Consider the following 20,323-nt stretch of genomic DNA (forward strand, 5'->3'; position numbering starts at 1 on the left):
ATAGAATGGCTATCCCTACTATAAACTGATCGCGAGATCTTTAGTAGTTATTAGATGCTATCTATCTTTCTTGACATAATCTTCCACCTTTCCCCATATTTGGCTACTTTGATTCTCCATTGCAACCAAAAACAATGAATATATACAATAACTGTAATAATTTGCTAATTTTCACCGGGAATCCAGGATATTAACTGCAAGACCGATAGCAGACATAATGGTGTACCAATAGAGGGAACCCTAATCCTTCCTCTTGGCCAGGATGTTAAGTCGTCCTGCCATTATCCGCCTACTCCGTTAAGTTAGCTTTTCATGACAGGTCACAAGAATCGTTACATCTAATAAATAACATCGCAAACATATTGATAAATTCATTGTTGGTTTCTTTCTTCATTTGTTTTTTTTTTGGGGTTGTATATCTTGTTGAGGAACAAAGAGCAAGAGAATTAAAATGAATCTTTAACCATTCAAAACTAAAAATAAAAAATATACATTGATACATGGTACGTTATTACGAAGAGATTATGTTTTTATTGTATTTCAATGATTTGAACATTATAACTATCAAATTTTTAACGCATATTGCCGTTCCCGTTGCTCCACTTCTTCGAGTACAATCTTCCACACTTAAAACGCATGCACGATAGGTGTGTTCCCAACTACATTTTAGCAAGTCTTTTTGCCCTCTTAAAGACCCCTCGGCCTCATTTTGAACTTGTATGGAAGAACCATCAACCATACAAAAAGATCTGCAACACCAAACTAACATGGCTCAGCAAAACTAAAATGTTCAGAATCACAATGAAAAGGAGTATAGGAGAAGCTATGTTCCAGAATGCTCAGTGGTCGGAATCTAATTACGTTGGTACAAATGTATACCAAAACACAGTTAAACCCTAACCAAAGGGATCGATAAGCAACTAACCGAAGTGAGTCTGCTGTACCTAACATTGCGGTCCCTCACTGTTCTCCGGCTGTGTCCTCTTTGGCCTCGTGCGGTTTTGATGCAGGTCCCGACATCAATCTATTCGCTGTGGTCTGCTGTTAACTTAAAGGTTGTCAATTGAACCATAATGTTAGTCAAGCTTTAATCACATCCATATGGCTGGGATTGAAACTTTGTTTGTCTTAGTGAGTTCTTTTTAGCTTTTTTGTGGCTCCCTAAGACACACTTGCTTTGAGTAGCAACTTAGATACAGTAAGCTGAATGTATCTCTCTGCATCATTATTGATTTAATGAAAATTCACATACTTAACAAACAAACAAAAAACTACCCGAAGTGAGATCAATTGAATACAACGATCTAGGCAAATAGAGATTTTGGAGTCAGCAGAAAAGGCAACAACGTGAACATTTTCCTACATTTGGAGATTTATGTAAGACTTCAGAAAAAGTTAAGGTTTTTTTTGGGTTTGTTCTTTGACCTTTTCCAAAGAGAATCCCGTATCGCGTGGGTAATTTGTTTAAAGGTACAACTTCACCTCATATGTTCGAATCGAATTTTTCAATTAAGCCAGACAAGAAGACAGAGAAAAAGGCAGAGATATACCGAAATTCCAAACCAAGGAAATTGAGAAACAGAGACAGATAAACAATAGAGACAAACAAAAAACAGCGAAATCAAATTCAATCCGGAAAAGAGACATATATCGTTCTCAGTTCATCTAATACAATATTCTCAATTAATGGTCCACAAAAATTCATCGATTAACTTTAAACACAAAAAAAATAGATCGGAAGTTTCAGAAGATTTACCTTTACAAACAAAGATTCAATGATCGAGGATTCATGAACGGTTGATGATCGGGAGATAAAATTTGGTGTATAATCAAAAAATTGAATCAGGAGTCCCGGAACAATATTGAAAAAAAGAGCAAGGGCAAACTGGTTATCAAATATAAACAAAGGAAGAGATGCAAACCAGGGGTCACGACTCCATTAACGGACGCAGATGCTTCACCAAGTAACCGACACAAAGCTTCGGTAGCGTCCGTCGTCTTCGTCAAGTAAATCTAATCTTAACCCTTGGATTAAAAGGTGTGATAATATCAACCTTTGGATTAACATATGTGCTAATATCAACCATTAGATTAAATTCCGTTTTTAAAAGAGATGACATCATCTAGAAAAAATAGAACCCTTGGATTAAATATCTAATTAATATGAACCATTAGATCTTCATTTTTTTTCCTATAAAAAAAATTGACCTCATTGAATTCTAAAATTCAGTTTTCTATTATATATTATATATAGATTTCTGCACCCTTATGTAACACTTTTTTTTTTTAATATGAAAGCGTTTAAAAAAAAACTATGCATCAAATTGACAAAATAAGGAAAAAAATAGAGACACTACTAACTGATAATGGCAAGAAAACAGTTAAAATAGATCTCCATTATAGACCAGAACAAGATTTTGATGGAGTCTATTGTGGATATAAGGTAGTCACGTCATGCTGAAAATGGAAGCAAATTTGAGGAATTACTCAAGAAGGCAATTTTTGTTTTTTATCAATTGCAAGCAGAATGATCACCATTGCTGTGATGCTGATATGAGCCTCTTTTATTTTTTTATTTTTTTTTAATTGAATATTAAATTGATGACAAAAAGAAAAAGACCCTCATGTGTGTCCTTTCTAATCTTTTTGTATCAACTTCTATTACTTTTCTATACCAACTTCTCAAAATTTTGTTGTAAAAAAAAAAAAAAAAAAAAACTTCTCAAAATTTATAAAAACTTCTATCTTGTAACAAACCAATATTGCATCCCTTCTCCCATCTTGATATCTCCTCTTCTCTGTATTAAGGTAAGCTTGTTCCTCGTGTTTTTATCAAGCAACTTTGCTAAGAGAACCGATGGCAGTGCAGTCTCACCATGGCGTCTCCTATTTCTCTCTCTCCATATCATATACACAGCTACTTGAAACATATATTTTATAAGGAACAACTGCATCTTCCCCCTTGTCAAGTCTCTCATTATTCTCAACAAGTATTCCCACCGCACTGTATGAACCTTATTTTACTACCATAGGACAACTGATATTTGTAAAGAATAATAAGAACATAAATTAAAATTTCAATACCGAAATATAAAAATAAAGAAAAATTACAAAGTCGAGATACTTAATCTCTTTCCTTAAATCTTTAAACGTCCCGTAGTGTGACGGTTTTATGGCGCTCAGATTCCCAGGATACAACTGCAGTATTGTTTCTGTTTACCATCACCGAAAAACAGAATCTATCGACCATGTTTCTGTGATGTACTCTCAGACTCAAAAAAAAAAAATATTTAAGTAGAGGATCTTGGTTTTGTTGGTGTTGATCGTATGAATCCATTTTTCTAAATGGCTTATTAGCCTTATATAGAAAAGAGATTGAGAAGCACAAGTTAGTGGCTTTTATATACAAAACCAAAACGTATAAGTGCATTATGGAGACTTTTAATACATATATTAATCACAATAAAGATGAGTCAAACACCATTATCACCTAGATTTTATTATGTGATTAAAATGAAGATATTATGTTTGACCAATCTGAAAAACACTAATATACTTCATTATGGATTTTCTTTTTTGTGTAAAATCAATTTAACACAAAAGATTATCATAAGTTTGGTGTAATAATAAGTTAATGGATATAATGTCCAATTAACAAATTAAGATCATAGTCCAAATCCATAATCTCTAAAGTGGTTATTTGCTCATTTTTACATGCATTTAGCCAAATTTTTGAAGCTTTATAAGCTTTTCAAGTAACCCACTTTAAATCTCCATTTCTCATTCAAACCACTACGATTTTGACATGTGGTTACACTACTTCATAGTGTCAAACATTCGGTTATTCCGACTAACGTCGTCGCTCAGAAACTTTGCAAGTTATTATTTGCAAGTTAAAACCTTTTAAGATCTAAAGTGAAAGAAACATGAAAAGCTCCTTCACATTCACCATCTTCTTTTTTGTTCTTCTCCTTACCTCTGGTTAGTCATACTCATCTCCTGATATAAATGTATTATCTATATTATGTTTAATTAGCAATTGATTAATGACTTTTTGGTATGTTTATTTTACAGGCCTGGTGATGAGTGCAAGGATGCAAGAAATAAGCACAAACGATAGATTGATACCTATAACATGCAACACCGATCAAGATTGTGCTAAGTATTGCAAAGGTCCCATTCACAAGTGCAAATATCATACTTGTGCATGCGTACCCGGAAACCCTAATTGTTGCTAGAAACATACCCTACAATAATCTTAAACGTTGGTTTTTAAACTTCGTTTATCTTTTGCATTGGAGTTTCTACCCAAAAATAAATAAAATTATGTTTTTTTTTTCTGTTGACAATGTTTTGAACCAATGGTCTAACCGCTGTTTTTTGTGATTGCATTGTAAGGACGCAAAATTGCTACATAACTAAACCGGAAATAGATGTTAGCGGTTTGTATATAATAAGATAGATGTTATAAAAAAATATAAACTGGACAAATTAAATCTCAGCAGCATAAGATATGACATTGGACGCAACATAATCACTTTATTTCAAATTAGGAAGAACCATTGTAGAAAGTTTTCATACAAATTAAAAATTGCTAAAAATCATATCCAGCTGAGTACTGATTAATACATACAAATATCTATGATATTTTCCCTTCTTAGCATGCTGAGCGAACATAGCTGCATAGTTTTTTGGTACGTTGTACGTATATATATATATATATATATGCATATAAAGGACGGAGGACCAAGAGATTTTTTTTTTCTAATATGGATTAGACATTTTCTTGTTACCGCTAAACAAGCTCGTCGAGCGTGAACTATTCGTTGAAGAAGACTAATTGCTTCCTTTTAAAGAATGCTTAGTCGACGACGGCAACTGCATTGTAGCAGCGAATGACTTTTGAAATCTCGGTTCCATGTTTCTCTCTGAACCTAAAGGCTTAGCTGATCTTTGCTTTTGTTGGTGTTGTTGTCTTCCGTTTGTGTTCAACCGTACCCCAAATAAACCACCAGAAGAATATTGCTCTACATATAATTTTTCAGCATCTGATATGTTCCTTCTGCTTCTTTGAGTTCTTTCTTTGGACCCCTGATTGAAGAAACCGTGTCTCTGACCCTTGTCAGTTCTGTTTTCTGACAATGCAATTGAAAGACAGACTCAAGAATGGTGTCCCACACCTGATACAAAAAAAAAGCCTTCAGTATCATGCATCATCTTTCACACCAAACAAGCCCATTTTTCGAACTCCTATCAACATTCAGCAACAGTGTAGTTCGCATATTCTACATAAGAAAGTTCATAAAGATAGAGGTCAGGTACTGTTCATCCAAGGGTCCATAGCTCAGTGTTAGAGCATTCAACTGCAGATCAAGAGGTCACCGGTTCGAACCCGGTTGGGCCCTTTTTCTTGTTTTGTTGTTTACCCTTTCTTTTCAAAATTTCAGCTCATGACTTTATCATGTGACTGTAGACGACTATTTAGCTATTTTATATGGAAGCGGGTACGCAGAAGCGGAATCGAAAGCGTAAAATCGAGATTTAAAAAAAAATTAGGAAATATGTACGTGTTGGAAGCATATATTCATATATATATATAATATAAACATAAAAATTATTTTATAAAACTTATGACTAAAAATATGTGATTCGAATTAAAAAATCACTTATTCATTTTTAATAATTTTCAATTTAGTTGATTTCATATTTTAACTATAAAATACTAACAGACCAAGCTTATACAAATATTATCAAACTAATTATTTTTAATAGTTCATAAATATATGTCACAATATATTTGAATATATATGCACTATCTCTTATAAAAATTATTATGCACAAAGATAATTTATAGTAGTAGTTTTGATATTTGCATATTTTGTATTTCGTTTATTTTAATACTATTAATTTTAGATTTTATATAAAATAAAGATATAATTTTATTTTTTATATTTATTCATGAAACTGAGTTTTTAAAATGGAAGCGTGATTCCTAAACGGAAGCATAAGCTTCCAAAATGTTATTAAGATGTATTTTTGGAAACGTATTGGAAACGAGATTCCGGAAGCTTTCAAGTGATTCCGACTCCGATTCTGAAGCGGAAAGCGGACGTCTGATAAAGCTTCCATGCAACCTAGCTATTTAGCTTCTTAGTGATTGTAGAAGACTATGTAGCTTCTTAGTGATAACTATGTATAAACTATTTTCTCAAAAAAAAAAAAACTATGTATAAACTATATGCGTATGTGTTGTGGGGGTATGTATGAAATATTCAGATCTCAAGAAAGAAAAGCCAGGGCAGAAACAAGAACATCTCTGGATGATATGCAAAATTTAAAAGATCATCAAAAGTCAATATACAAAGTGCTCTCTTTACATATTATTACAAAACATTGATTACAAAACATTGGAACCCATCAAAGAAAATCCACAATCACACCATTCCCAATATATAATCAAATCTCCATCAAATGATTCAACACATATGCAATTTTTTCTTATGTATAACAGCGAAATGTCATTTCAGTTGAAAACAAAAACGAGACCAAATGAATGCTTCAAGTACTTGGAGAGAAATAATGAACAAGGTAAAGGGAACAACTAGAGCAAATCCCGATGGTGATGAAGATGATGATAACTGTTTAGTAGCTTATCTACTTATGAGGATGATGGACGGTGGGTATTGATCTTATTCTGCAAAGCCTATGCGGTGTTTTGGTTATTGTAAGAAGACGGAAACAATTTTCCTCTTGTATTTTTGTTTCCATCATCATCATCATAGGGCGTTTCTTTTGCTCTCCAGCATTGATCCGTCCTTGAGAGCAGCGTGAGCTTCGTTCTCTTGTCCTAGAGCCGAGAGGGCTACAGCTTGAAGATAAGATGCGATGTGCCAAGCAGGAGATATCACTTGGGCTTGCATTGCATCATTCAGTGCCTCTTGTGGCATATCATTCATTAGGTAACACAGACTTCTCCTTGCATACACAGTTGGTGAAACCATTGTCCCACCCTCTATAAACTGTCAATAACAACAACACCTTCTTAGGATCAGAAACTGTCTATGATTTGCCTGAAACCCTCACACAATCAAGAAGTAAAGGTCTAACCTGAGAATAACATTCAGCAGCATTTGCAAAGTCTTTGTGCCTGAAAGCAGCATCACCCTTTTTCTTGAAGTTGAGCGAGTCCTGCATCTGGTTGGTCCACATCTGGAATGAAAGCTGAACATTTTCCAGAAAACAAACACAAGAAGCAAGCCAAAAAGGTGATCAGATTACAATAAGAAACAAGGTAGCCACAACATACCATAGATTACAATCCTGCCAAGGACTTGCAATGAGACAATTACGAGATATGATTAAATGAAACTTTTTACTTATATGATTTTATATGAATATATATTAAATGAAAATTCTTAATTATAAGATTTTATGATCATTAGTATTTTGTTATAACAAAAACTTTAAATCATTGACACAAAAATTTCAATGTGAGACTTTTAACAGTTTTAATAATTTATAACCATTTTTTTAAATTCAAAATACAACATATACTAAAAATCTAGAATTTTTCTTAAATGTTTAATATGATTGTTTAATTTATTTTAGTAATATAAAATTAAACAAAAATGATAAGAAGTTAACCTCTGTGGCTGCCCCTTCATCATCTTTATATCCAAGTTTCTCAAGAATCTCATGTATAGCAGTTAGATCAGTTCTTAGGCATGCTTCTCCAAGTGGTGAAAGAGGAGTTGTTGAGGCACTGCTTGGTATTCCCATCAGTTGATGTGAAGGAGTCTTTTTACATGATTTTAACCAAAAGTTCTTATTAGTCTCATAAACAGTCTTTTTCTTTAAATGCAAAAGATTTTGGAAGGACAAGTACCTCAAGATCCTTTTGAAGTGGGATCATTGCAGTGACTAGAGATTTAGGGTTAGGACGTTCACGAGGCTCATCCTGCAAGCATCTAGACGCTAACCGTATGAGTTCAGTCCCGTCACTGATTGAGAACTGACCCTCTAAGCATGAATCCATCAACATTTGAATGTTCCTGTCCCTTATGAGGTCCAGCGCCTACCAAGTACACAGAACAAGTAAACTTTACTTATAAAGAAGATACACACACACTCTTCTCCTCAAATGATTTGGTATAGATTGACTAATATAGTATCTAAACCATAAGCTTACATGGCTAGGAGGAATGTGTTTTCCACTAAGAAGGTCAAGCAACAGAGTGCCATAACTGTACATCACACTTTCTGGTGTCACGCGACCTTTAGAAGCAAAACACACACAAACTATTATGTCAGACAAAAATCGCCACATTCCCAATAAAGCAAACTGATATGCAAGTTGTTAATTATATCACCTGTTCTGAGATACTCAGGAGGAGTGAAAGCAAGGTTGGTACTATAACTCTTACCATCTCTACTATTTTTCATCAGACCAAAGCAAGAAAGCCTTGGATTCGAGTCCTACACCCATATGATGAATCTTACATACACATATCATCATCAAGGACAGAAATTAAAATAAAAAAACTTTTAACTTACATCATCAAATAGAACTCTATAAGCATTCAAGTCATGGTAAAGCGCACGCCCTTTGGCAGTACAGTACTCCAAAGCTTGAGCAATATGTAAAGCTACTCTTAGTCTCATTGCCCACTTCATCGGTTGTGACTCCCCTGAACACACATATTTAATAATTTTTGTATTGAGAGACAAGCTTGATTCAACCATACATAAGCCAGAGAGGAAAGATCATCCTTACAGTGGAAAAGATGCTTAGCCAAGGTTTCATTAGGCATAAACTCAGTAACAAGAAGTCTCTCTTCCCCTTCATAACAACATCCAAGCAGGTTTGCCATCCTATAGTTCCTTAACTGACCAACAGCTTTAGCTTCCTCCTATTGTAAAAAAAGAAAGAAACCCAAAGTTTCAAGAACCCGGATTTGCATAAAGGCAAGAGCTTTAAGCAACCAAGATCATTCATTACCAGGAACTGACGAGAATCAGGCCAAGCTTTCCTGTTAAACCTTTTAACAGCAATACGTCTCTGATTATCCAACTTCCCTTTGTAGACAACGTTAGGAGCTTTCTCTCCATGTTCTGATACTATATTCTCCGTAGCAAAACCTGATGTAGCTTTCCTTAGCGTCTCTATAGAGAATTCACGGAACTGAGGCAGATCATTCCCTTCACCTATCCTATCATCAACACCTGAGAGCAAAAATCAAATCCACTATTAACAAGAACAACAATAGAAGAATCATATGTATAAGTTTGATCAGAGCTTTACCTGAGGAAGTGACTCCATGATTGGATCCTGAAGGTTCTGAACCGCAACAAAACTTGGAAACCTCACAACCCATTTTCAGTGTTTCTTCAGACAAACCATAAACCCCCTTCCCTTTACCAAGTCTCTCTTGTCTGATTTATCTCAATCTGAGACTTTGACCAGTTCAAAACCGCGTTGAATTCTTCGGACAAGGAATAGATCAGACAAAACACACAGTTATTGCTTATCGTTCTTTTTAACTTACAAAACGGTAACAAAAGAGTCAAACTTAAAGAAACGATCTAGAAAAAGAGTAAAGGTGAAAAGGTTGGAATGAGAAATCGAGCCCGCTCGTGTGTGTCTGCGCGCTTAATAGCTCGAGAGAGAGAGAGAGAGAGAGAGAGAGAGAGAGAGAGAGAGCTCAAGAACCGAAAAGCAGAGAACTTTGCCAGAAAGGATAGAAATTAAAACTTTTAATTTTTTTGGGGGGTATTACCAGTGTAGACAAGAAAAAGGAAAAGAAACAGCAAAGCCTCAACAAGTCAACTCACTAGTGGGTCAAATAAAAACCAAGCAAAACAACTCATCTTTGCTATCATTCGCTAACAACCCATCAATTTTCAGTTACCAAAAACTCTCTCTCTTTTTTAGTATATTAATGTTTTTTATATTCCAATAATTATAGTATATTTCTTTTTTGACAAACATGAAATTTACATGTCCTGAATAAAAATAATAGCAAAAATTGCATTTCTGACTTTGCAAACAAAATATATATTTTTTAAATCAAAGTTATAAATATGCGAACCAGCAGTTAAAGTATGACAAGAGAAATTTGATTGGGTTTACATATAAATTTTAGTTTCAAATGTTTACAGACTGCACCACACCACAGTTAATAATAATATTTTTTTTAGATTATATTTATGTATTTGTATATTTTTGTTATAGTTGTTTTACTATTATTCTACATGTTGTTATTAGACGCTTAGTATGCAAATCAGATAAAAACCGTTAAAAATTAGTCACTAAACCTTAACATGAATAAACCAATTACAAATTGCTCACGTGTATTTTTTCCATTTCAAAATGATTCATGATTTACAAAAAGAAATGTCTGAAAATAATGTATTATTTAATGATAATTATAAATTTCAAAAAAAAATACTTATTAAAATTTTATTAGTCAAAAGTTATGGAAAGTGGTTAATTCTCAAAAACAATGCATTGATAATTAAAATTTAATATTAGATGAAAAATCTAAAACATGTTTAAAAACGGAGAAAATTATTCAATAATACTTGTGTTGGAGTTTGCAGAACCCAACATTTTGCATTACTGATGTTATTTTTGCGGTTTATAAGACATAATTCGTTTTTATTTTTACGGATACATATTATTTATTTTTACTTAAACTAAAATTGTAAAATTCCTAAAATGTACTCACTGTTTATTGCATTTATGATCATAATTTAGACGCGTCCAATAGCACCGCATTCCAATTGGACAAAAGTCTCATTCCAATTCCATCTAATAGCTATCTTTAAATAGTACATAGGGATTTATATATATATATATATATAAGTATATTATATACTTTTTCCGTCTCATGTTAAGTGTCGTTTTACAAAAAAAATTTCGTTACAAAATAAGTGTCGTTTTCGATTTTCAATGCAAAATTTATTTTTCTATTGGTTGAAATATGATTAGATGTATAGATAATAGTGTTTTTTATAGGAAATGTACAAAATTAATTGTTTTTTTAATCCGTGTGCCGAAACCTAAAACGACACTTATAATCTTATAATATAAAAGAGGGAGTATGTACATACGTGTCCTTTGTCGCATATAGCAATACTGGTAACTCAACAACTTTATCCTTTTTCTCAATGAAATTAAAATATTTGATCATGCGAGTGATGTGAAAATAATATAAATGTGAACTTCTGGTTTATCAAAATAGTCGCCACCGACAAAAAGCTCCTATACTTCTATCTGATTATTTTTTCTTCCAACGGTAGAAACGGCTTTTCACCGACCTCCCCATTGTTACCTGCGACCTAATATCGATAAAATTTACACTATTTTTGTTTTGTTTCTTCTAACCTTGAAACATTTTTTGTCCTAGTAAAATAAATTATCCACGAAATTGTAGATAATTACACAAAGTCTGTTTTTAATTTTTTTTACAATATGAAATTAATTTTGTTATTATCCGTATGCAAAGATATAGGTCCGAGTTTCTTTCAGGGGCAAATAATTCCGAGTTTGTAATTTAGCTCGGAAAACTTATTTAGCTTAATGATCGAGTCCTTGAGTAAAGATTTATCCCAGGCCATACAAGAAAAGCAATGAACGTCCAGGGCCCAACAATCCATTAGCAAGTAAACGAAACTACACGTAGTATATCTTCTATAATATAAACGTCAAACAGTTCTCATTCGTTGAAAACCGGCACAAAGTTCCCTTCCCATAAATAGAAACTGAGGCGTTTGGCTTCCTTCTTGTAATTTTTTTTTTTTTTTTGCTAAATCCTTCTTGTAATGTTTCCATTAGATATGTTTTTCTGTCGTCGATTCTCTTTTATTGACTTGTAGTGTGTCTCCATTTCATAGTGTTTCCATTTGATTTATTCAATTTTAGATGTGTGAAGTCATTCTCTGTTGTAATGTTTCCATTGGAAAATTGGGAACATAAAAGCTTTTGGACTTGAATTTAGATTGTACGTTCGATAATGTAAGACTATATAAGCTCCCGCATTGACATGAGTGATATGTAAAAGGTTAAGGACAATCTATTTATCACCAGCTGATTTTAAATTGGAAGTCCATAATAAATCTGAATTTAACATGGTATCAGAGTCTGAACACATCCTGCCCCAACTGAACCGAAACCGATTAGGCTCATTGAAAGAAGCTTGATCGATCATAAACCAACGTTGACCCGAATGGTCTAATGGTCTGAACGAACTAAATCCTAAACTAGGATATTTTCGAGATTGACAGTTATATTTGGACATAAGTAATATATAAAAGATTAAGACCAAACTATTTACTAGTAATTGATTTTAAATTGAAAGTTCAATGATAAGCCCTAATTTAACATATAATATGAATAGTATGGTCAAATTCAACACATTCACCGGTCGAACTAATAAGACAACATATACGATAAAGTTTCAAAATCAAATATATTGTTAGTTGTTGTAGTCAGTGCAGAACTGGACTTGAGGACATACATTTGAAGCATTTGGATGGGCTTCCACTTTGTGAGATCCCATTTTAAAAAAAATCTCTACTCATATACATATAATAATATAATAATATAATTATATATAAAATGTGATGTAAAATAAATTTGTGTTATTGTGATGAATAAATTTAATTATAAATAAAGTATTTTTTCCATAATTTTACTGAATCAAATAATTTTTATTTTCTTTAAAAATAACAAATAATTTAAACTATATTAAAAAAAAATTAATAAAATACTTTAATTTTTAAATAAAAATAATATTTTTTTTGGTTTTGAATGGGGTCATTGTTTCTCCGGGACAGGTTCTGAGCCGGTGTGTATGGAAAAGTCCATACACTGATTACAACAACTAACAAAAAAAATTGTATCTTGTAATATCTTTTGTTATTGTGCTGTTTATGAAAATTTTATTCATATATGCGTTTTTGTTAAAAATCCCCTATATATTAATCCTGAAGTATTACAATATGTTTTCGTAGCCACATGTCATCACGAGAATGATTCTTAGAATTGTTAGAAAAAAAGTTGGTCCATATAAACATATACTATGATTTTTATTAAACTAACTATCAAATTAAATAATAGTGTACAAAAGATTATTTTTTATTTCCTTAAATAAAAGTTACGAAATTATCTAATATGGTTAACATATACTCCATCTGTTCCTAAAAGATGTATGTTCTGGAAAAAAAAATTGTTTCAAAAAGATACATTTTTTACTTTTTTAATGTATAATTTTATGAAAAATTGTAAGTTTCAAAAAAAATTAAGGGTGTTTATTGAATTTCTATTGGCTAAAAATTATGAAAAATTGCTATTCAAAAAAAAACAATGCATATTTAATGAGTTTTCTTAATATATGTGAAAAGTCTAGAATATGCATCTTTTAGAAACAGAAGGAGTATATGACAATTAATGATTATGAATAATACATATTTGATAAAAACAATTATAACCTCTCTTTTTTGTTTAATTTAATACTATTAAAATAAATTAAACAATCACATTAAGCATATAATAAAAACAATTAAAAATTTTCTTGTATGTTATATTTTGAATTTTTAAAAACGACTATAAATTAGTAAAAATGGTAAAAGTCACACATTAAAATTTTTGTGACTAATGGTTTAACTTTTTTCTGTTCAAGCAAGATACAAATAATCATATATCATAGGGGTGGGCGTTCGGATACATGATCGGGTTTATATCGGATATTTCAGTATAAAGGTATAGAACCCGTTCGGGTATTTCTACACTTCGAGTCGGGTTCAGGTATTTTTATGTTCGGGTTCAGATATTTTGGATCAGGTTCGGATATTTAAATTTTGAAGAAAAAATAAATAAATTATTCATTGTTTAGCTTTTTGTATTTAAAATATATTTTAACTTAACTATTTTTTATTTTTAAAAGATTAAACTTTAAAAATAAAAAGACACTAATTTAGTTGTTGTTTTAAAATTTTAGATGCAACTTTTGTTAATGCAAGAAACAAGAACTTGATATGTATTTTAAGTGAGTATCAAATGATTTTGTCCATAATTATATGTATATTATCTAATTTTGAGCAATAAGAATCATTAATATAAATATTTTGAATAAAACGAGAGAAATAAACTAGAAATATAGAGTTAAGTATACTTATGTTTAGTTATCTTTGGATATCCATTCGGGTTCGGATATTACCCGTTTGGATTTAGATATTACCTGAACTGGTGAAATAAATAATTTGTTTTGTTGTTCTAATTAGATGATTTTTAGACCGAGCTAGTGAATATATACCAGACAAACATTTATATTTCGAGTCTGCACTTATATTCTATAACAGTTTGATATATTAGATTTGAACACTAACCTGTTAATATAGTTTGCCAGTAATGTTTTTCAAAATTTTGATTCTTAAATATGTATATGGAGTGAAACTAATTTTTACAGATGTCAATTTTTTTTAATTGACACTTATGTAATTCACTGAATTCATAAAGGAAGTTTAAAAAAAGAAATTTAACTCATATCAATGAAACAAAGACGAGTACGAAAGCACAATTCCATAGAGGTAGAAAATGAAATCACTTATGGAGAGTCAATAGTAAACAAATCGAGAACATAAAACCTAACCCCCTTTCGTCATTATACAATCGATGTTGCATATTTGGTTTGTGATTTGTGTCAGCCGCAAAACTTAATTTTATTTTGTGCATATGAAATCTTAAAAATAATTAAAATGAAATGTAATACGTTAACTTTTCAACAACAATAATATATTTAAGAGACCAACATTTGTTTTTATCATTTTATAATCAATAAAGATTGGAGTATTGCAAAATGTTAAAATCATTTCATAAACAAACATTATTATAATAACTCATTCTGCGCATGCGCGCGGGTTATCATCTAGTATGTATCGTAAATTCAGTATATCATTGATTTGGTTGATATTTGATAAACACTTCAAACTTTAAAAGATTGGCAACACCAAAACGACCGGTAGATATTAGAAATTTGAAATTATTGGAGCAAAAATCTCTGGACCACCACAATGTGTGAAGTGAATCATATCTCCCAATACCCTAACCCCACAAATACATCAGAAGGAAGAAAATTAAAAAGCAACAGTTGAGATCACTTTCCTTACAAGTTTCAGAAAGAAAACCACTTTTGATGACATCATTCACAGACCCACAACTTTTTTTTTTGATCAAACCATACTTGTATATAAATTAGAAAAGTTTAAACTCCTTCAAATGAGGATACAACAAAGCTGCATAGAGCCAAACAAACCAAAGAACTGGTAAAATAAACGATAGGATGGCGATACAAATCATAAAAAGGAACCATAAGAAATCGCATGATCTGTCTCAAAAGCTTCTTGGAAGATCGCATCTAGTGTAACCCATATGACCACACATACTGCACCAAACGCAGAGAAGAGCAATCGCTGGGAGGAAGATCCTTGCAATACCAACGACGCTTGTTCATCCAATTCACTCCATACAAGAGGAAATATTGGGAAAAGAGACTGCTCCAAACAGGAGACAAACGGATAATCTGAACCCGCCATAATCATATTCATCCAACTAACTTTATCAATGGATTTTTCTCTCAACTGCCACCAAAAAGAGAGATACAAATACACATCAACAAAAGCTAGAATGAATACCGAAAGAGGACTGCATACAACAGCAAGACTGCACACAGCAGTAGGAGAACTGCACACAGCAGTAAGAGATCGCATTGAGGCGACAAAAAGACCACCAAAGAGCACAACAGTAGAACCAACAGAAGTTAAGTTCATAAGTACATCATCGGCTAAAGCTATGGTCCTCAATTCCAAATTCACACAGACAAGTAGCTCACGGAGCAACCGCCTGTAGACGAAAATACTATCACCGGTAGACACAAGCGGAAAACCACCACCACTTATCTTAGATACCATCCATGGAAGAGGAAGTTTTAGATCTAAGATTCGGGCAAGAGCTTGGAGAGACGGACCGGAGGAGGAGATGAGGCTTCGAGGAAGAGCGAGGAGCAGGGAAACGTCAGGAGGGTCTGGCGGTTCGGGTGGATCGATGGGAGAGGGAGCTTCAAGCGGAGGAGACTTACGCGGCGGCGGATCTGGAGGCGGCCTGAAACGTGACGGAGGAGCAGTCACAATCAGAGCCATGGAGGAGGAGAGCTGCTTCAAAGGGAGGAGGCCTGAGCGACGGAGCTGGAGCAGAGGAGAGCCATCCAAAAGGCGTGCCTAGGGAAGCGGGCCCGAGAGGGTTTTTCCTTGAGCGATAGTATTATATTTGTTGTTTCTCACAGACCCACAACTATAATACATCATCTCTCTATATACATACCATAAATGTATAATGTTGTATATGTATTGTGCAGTATTATAAACTAAAGCACTTTCATTAAAACGTAGCTACCTTTTCAGACACCATCCTCAGGCTGAAAGCATCTTTCAACACTCTACTTCCATTTCAGTAAATCTACATTCATTGTGATTCACACTCTCCATATCTTATTTGTGAAGTTATAAATGGTATATGGATTAGTTTGTGCATGTTTATTGCCATTTATGTAAGAAAAAACATTTAAAACTTCAAGTCAAGTAGTAGTCGGCATCGAGTAATTGTTCCATCTCTTACGAAAATTGCAAAGTGAAAAAGTCACATTCATTTAGGTGAAAGTTGGCCAAAAAGTAGACAAGTGAGAGTCAAAATTATTACAGTTATTATTTTTTTGTCAAAGTTATTTTATTTTATAGTTGAGAAAAGTCAAAATTATGTAGGTGTTGAAGCTGTGAGTAACTGAGTGTATATTTTTGACAATACAAGTTAGTGTAAAGATTAAGGAAAGACTAATAAACTTTTATGATGAAATTAATCAGAAATTGGATAGATTAAGACAAATCTTAAAGATACAAATTAGTATGAATCAGCACTATTTATTGATACATTGGAAGTTTTTGGTCGGGTTCTTTTAGCCACCGGGTATTAAATGCATCATAACTTTCAGTTTAGATGGAATTTAAATTATTATCACGCATATTTTCTCAAATCACTTTCAAAACTTTTGAAAGAAAAAGAATATAGATTAAAAAGTAAATGAAAAAGGGGAATATAAAAATGGAAACAAAATAAAGTTAGGAGAGAGGGCTCACTGTCCAAAGCAAAGAGAGAAATAGCAAAGTGACATAGACATGAGAGAAAGAGAGATCCTCTCTACTCTTTTGGCTCTTCTCTTTAATCAACAACACATCTATCTCTCTACCACATCCCTATTTTCTATTCAAGAACCAAAATAAAAGTAGCTTTGTTTAGAAATAAAAATCATGAGAAATGAACATTTTGAATATTTTAAATCAACTACAAACGGATATAACAGAACACATAATGTATAAATACAAAAATTTACTAAATAAAGGAGACTATTTAGTAAATAAAAATTTACTAAATAAAGGAGACTATTTATTACATAACTAAGTATTGCTCTTTTGTAAGAAAATTATATTTTTTACATCAAAAAAATATTATTATTTGTCTTCTGTAAGTATTTAGTTTTTGTAAGAAAATTATTATTTATCATTATCTTAATTGTACACAATACTGTATATCATCAGGAATGAGCATATAATTCTCACCAGACGAGTTTTTTTTTAAAATGGTTTGTACATGAAAAGCATTAAATATCATTTGATAATAAGCAATAAATATTTAATGAATAATGACTAAAAATTTAATTCAGTCATAGTGTGACATTAAATCAACAAAGAAAGTTCATATGCTTTTAAAAAAATAAAATCTTAAACAAACCAACTTAACATTAAAGTTTTTAAAAGGAAAATAATTAAAGAAAGAGAAATATATAAAGAGAAAACAATGGTCGTCGTCGTCGTCACTCTCTCGTCTCTTCTTCTTCTTCAGTCTTCCAAACTTTTCAGAGAAGGCCTCAAAATCCAAAAGCTCCATTTCACAATATATATTTTTTTAAGAAAAATCAAAAATGATAAATCCGTTGTCTCTCCTCTGATGTGCATTTGCGTTGTTCATCTTAGAAACCCTAGATTTCGAAATCAAAATCTAGCTTCTTTCTCTCTTTTGAGATTTCTTCCTCTCAGTAGACTGTAACAGTAGGAAAGAGCTACTTTCTTTCTTTCTAGGGTTCACGCGAAACCCGCCATTGTTGTTCTCTTGGGCAATTAGGGTTTCATAAAGTTTCAATCTTTCAACGAAAAGGGTCAAAACCCATTTGAAATCTCTGTGGAAAGACTCGTAATTCAAAGGCCTTAGATGCATGGACGGGAGAGAAGCAATGGCATTTCCGGGCTCGCATCCTCACTACTATCTCCAGAGAGGAGGAGCCTTCACGAATCTCTCACCTTCCCAGGTCGCGAGTGGACTTCACGCGCCGCCGGGGATGAGGCCGATGCCGAACCCCAACGTTTACCACCCTCTGGCTAACAATCCGGGTCCCCAATTCTCCATGGCTGACCACAGACACTCTGGTTTCGGACACAGCATTCACATGGGGATGTCTTCTTCTGTTGCGGTTGAGCAGCAGCCGCCGCCGCCAATGGTTAAGAAGAAACGTGGAAGGCCGAGGAAGTATGCTCCTGAAGGTCAAGTCTCGTTAGGCCTTTCTCCCATGCCTTCTTCTTCTTCTGCAGTGACTGATCCAAATGCTCCTAAGCGAGCCAGAGGTCGTCCTCCTGGAACTGGAAGGAAGCAACGCCTGGCTAATCTTGGTCAGATCTTCTTAATCTGAACAACTTATGATTATGTAAAAGTTCCCAATGCTATAGATGATCCTATGGCCATATTAAGTTAGAGTATGTTGTGTTCATTTCAAAACTCTGCTTGTCTTTAGATTAGTAATTGGTGAGACCTTAAGCTCTTTTAATGTCAGTTGTGAAGAACATGAGCTTGGATCTGTATGCTAAGCTGTGAATTAGTAACTTGGCTGATCCATGTTTGGTATAATCTATGTTTAGATTAATAAATTGCTCACTGGAATGTGTTTAGTTTGTAACAGATCTACCTCTGTTTTTTTCACATTAGGTGAGTGGATGAACACTTCGGCTGGACTTGCTTTTGCACCTCATGTCATCAGTGTGGAAGCAGGAGAAGTAAACTCTCTTAAAAACTCATCTCAATCCAATGGTTCTCTTTTATTAACAATCTGAAAATTGATTCTCGCAGGATGTTGTTTCGAAAGTTATGGCGTTCTCACAGCAACGACCTAGGGCTCTTTGTATAATGTCAGGCACCGGAACAGTTTCGTCAGTCACTCTGCGTCAACCCGCTACAACAGAGGCTTCTGTAACATTCGAGGTTCCAAAATCATTCATTCTGTTAAACTGAAGACACTCAAAACATAGAAAACTAATGATATTTCTTTATATTCACCATTTCTTTGTGGTTGTGTGTTTAGGGACGTTTTGAGATTCTAAGTTTAGGCGGATCTTACTTGGTGAATGAAGGTGGTGGACCCAAAAGTAGGACAGGCGGTTTGAGTGTCTCTCTTTCTGGTCCTGAAGGTCATGTTCTTGGCGGTGGGATTGGAATGCTTATTGCAGCCAGCCTCGTTCAGGTTTTCGAATCCCTTTTCTCTAATGGTTTAAAGACTGAATCTAAAAGAAAAACATTGTTTGTTATTTTGAAGGTGGTGGCTTGTAGTTTTATATACGGAGGAGTTGCAAAGCCTAATAACACTAACAAGACTATCAAACAAGAGAATAAACCAAAGGAAGAGCACGACAACAGCGAAATGGAGACAACACCAGCTAATGCACCAGAAGAAGCTCATGAGACGCCACAGGACTTCTCAGCGCAGGCAATGAGTGGATGGCCTGGTTCAGGGGAAGGTTCAGTCTCAGGCTCAGGCAGATCACTTGACTCTAGCAGAAACTTACTCACCGATATTGACTTGACTCGCGGATGATTCAAAACGAAACAGTATTGATGTTTCTTCCTATTTACTACCACTACCTTCTTTAGTTATTGAAGCAGCAGCAGCATCTAGAAATGTGAGTGCTGTAAATATCTTTGTTGTTGTAGATTTATCTGGGAATGTTAAAAACCAGAAATCTCAGAGGACTGAGACAGATCTCTGAGTTCCTTCTAACATTGTAATGTAACAGAATCCTTCTCTCTTCAGGTTATTTAAGGAGATGTTTGACTATTTATCCCATTAAATCTCTGTTTATTTGTTTCTTGTGTTGTCCTGAGTTTTGGATTGGATTTATCTTGTCTGGTTCAGACTGGATCAGTTTGGTTTATCCGAGTTCAACACCCCCC

General features: G+C 33.4%; 4 protein-coding genes, 1 long non-coding RNA gene and 1 other non-coding gene across 7 annotated transcripts; 3 read left to right on the plus strand and 3 right to left on the minus strand.

Moving 5' to 3' along the window:
- Positions 1-442: 442 nt before the first annotated feature.
- Positions 443-2,043, minus strand: LOC106358548. Of its 2 annotated transcripts, none has more exons than XR_001272503.3 (3): positions 1,757-2,043; positions 926-1,217; positions 443-749 (listed from the first exon to the last, which is right to left on the minus strand). It is a non-coding gene; the product is annotated as an uncharacterized LOC106358548 (long non-coding RNA). The 2 variants fall into 2 exon arrangements; XR_001272502.3 differs by having other exon boundaries at positions 945-1,217; positions 1,757-2,034.
- A 1,766-nt stretch (positions 2,044-3,809) lies between these two features.
- Positions 3,810-5,521, plus strand: LOC111209978 (defensin-like protein 278). Its single transcript, XM_048770021.1, has one exon. It carries the CDS (start codon positions 4,047-4,049, stop codon positions 4,236-4,238), a length of 192 nt encoding a protein of 63 aa, XP_048625978.1. The 5' UTR covers positions 3,810-4,046; the 3' UTR covers positions 4,239-5,521.
- On the plus strand, positions 5,334-5,405 carry TRNAC-GCA. The gene has a single exon. It is a non-coding gene; the product is annotated as a tRNA-Cys (tRNA).
- An 800-nt stretch (positions 5,522-6,321) lies between the features above and the next one.
- On the minus strand, positions 6,322-10,288 carry LOC106358549 (serine/threonine-protein kinase BSK7). The gene is made up of 10 exons (XM_013798368.3): positions 9,302-10,288; positions 8,999-9,222; positions 8,774-8,909; positions 8,554-8,687; positions 8,370-8,475; positions 8,189-8,274; positions 7,886-8,074; positions 7,645-7,797; positions 7,108-7,221; positions 6,322-7,019 (listed from the first exon to the last, which is right to left on the minus strand). The coding sequence occupies exons 1-10, from the start codon at positions 9,372-9,374 to the stop codon at positions 6,777-6,779; spliced, it is 1,458 nt and encodes a 485-aa protein (XP_013653822.1). The 5' UTR covers positions 9,375-10,288; the 3' UTR covers positions 6,322-6,776.
- A 5,066-nt stretch (positions 10,289-15,354) lies between these two features.
- On the minus strand, positions 15,355-16,197 carry LOC106355387. Its single transcript, XM_013795350.1, has 2 exons — positions 15,694-16,197; positions 15,355-15,639 (listed from the first exon to the last, which is right to left on the minus strand). Exons 1-2 carry the CDS (start codon positions 16,195-16,197, stop codon positions 15,355-15,357), a joined length of 789 nt encoding a protein of 262 aa, XP_013650804.1.
- Positions 16,198-17,925: 1,728 nt separating this feature from the next.
- On the plus strand, positions 17,926-20,207 carry LOC106358550 (AT-hook motif nuclear-localized protein 5). Its single transcript, XM_013798369.3, has 5 exons — positions 17,926-18,771; positions 19,085-19,152; positions 19,226-19,357; positions 19,458-19,616; positions 19,689-20,207. Exons 1-5 carry the CDS (start codon positions 18,321-18,323, stop codon positions 19,965-19,967), a joined length of 1,089 nt encoding a protein of 362 aa, XP_013653823.1. The 5' UTR covers positions 17,926-18,320; the 3' UTR covers positions 19,968-20,207.
- The last annotated feature ends 116 nt before the right edge of the window (positions 20,208-20,323 follow it).

The sequence above is a fragment of the Brassica napus genome, chromosome C9 (genome assembly GCF_020379485.1).
Source record: "Brassica napus cultivar Da-Ae chromosome C9, Da-Ae, whole genome shotgun sequence".
Taxonomy (NCBI): Eukaryota; Viridiplantae; Streptophyta; class Magnoliopsida; order Brassicales; family Brassicaceae; genus Brassica; species Brassica napus.

Bases quoted from the DNA above. Each gene is read 5' to 3' on its own strand.
- LOC111209978 (XM_048770021.1), top strand. From the start codon at position 4,047: ATGACTTTTTGGTATGTTTATTTTACAGGCCTGGTGATGAGTGCAAGG.
- LOC106358549 (XM_013798368.3), bottom strand. From the start codon at position 9,374: ATGGGTTGTGAGGTTTCCAAGTTTTGTTGCGGTTCAGAACCTTCAGGA. The intron at 8,688-8,773 runs GTAAGGATGATC...ATGTGTGTTCAG, and splicing joins GGCTAAGCATCTTTTCCACT to GGGAGTCACAACCGATGAAG. The intron at 7,020-7,107 runs GTTAGACCTTTA...TGTTATTGACAG, and splicing joins CTGCTGAATGTTATTCTCAG to TTTATAGAGGGTGGGACAAT.
- LOC106355387 (XM_013795350.1), bottom strand. From the start codon at position 16,197: ATGGCTCTGATTGTGACTGCTCCTCCGTCACGTTTCAGGCCGCCTCCA. The intron at 15,640-15,693 runs GTATTCATTCTA...TTTTGGTGGCAG, and splicing joins TTGTATGCAGTCCTCTTTCG to TTGAGAGAAAAATCCATTGA.
- LOC106358550 (XM_013798369.3), top strand. From the start codon at position 18,321: ATGGACGGGAGAGAAGCAATGGCATTTCCGGGCTCGCATCCTCACTAC. The intron at 19,153-19,225 runs GTAAACTCTCTT...TGATTCTCGCAG, and splicing joins TCAGTGTGGAAGCAGGAGAA to GATGTTGTTTCGAAAGTTAT. The intron at 19,358-19,457 runs GTTCCAAAATCA...TTGTGTGTTTAG, and splicing joins AGGCTTCTGTAACATTCGAG to GGACGTTTTGAGATTCTAAG.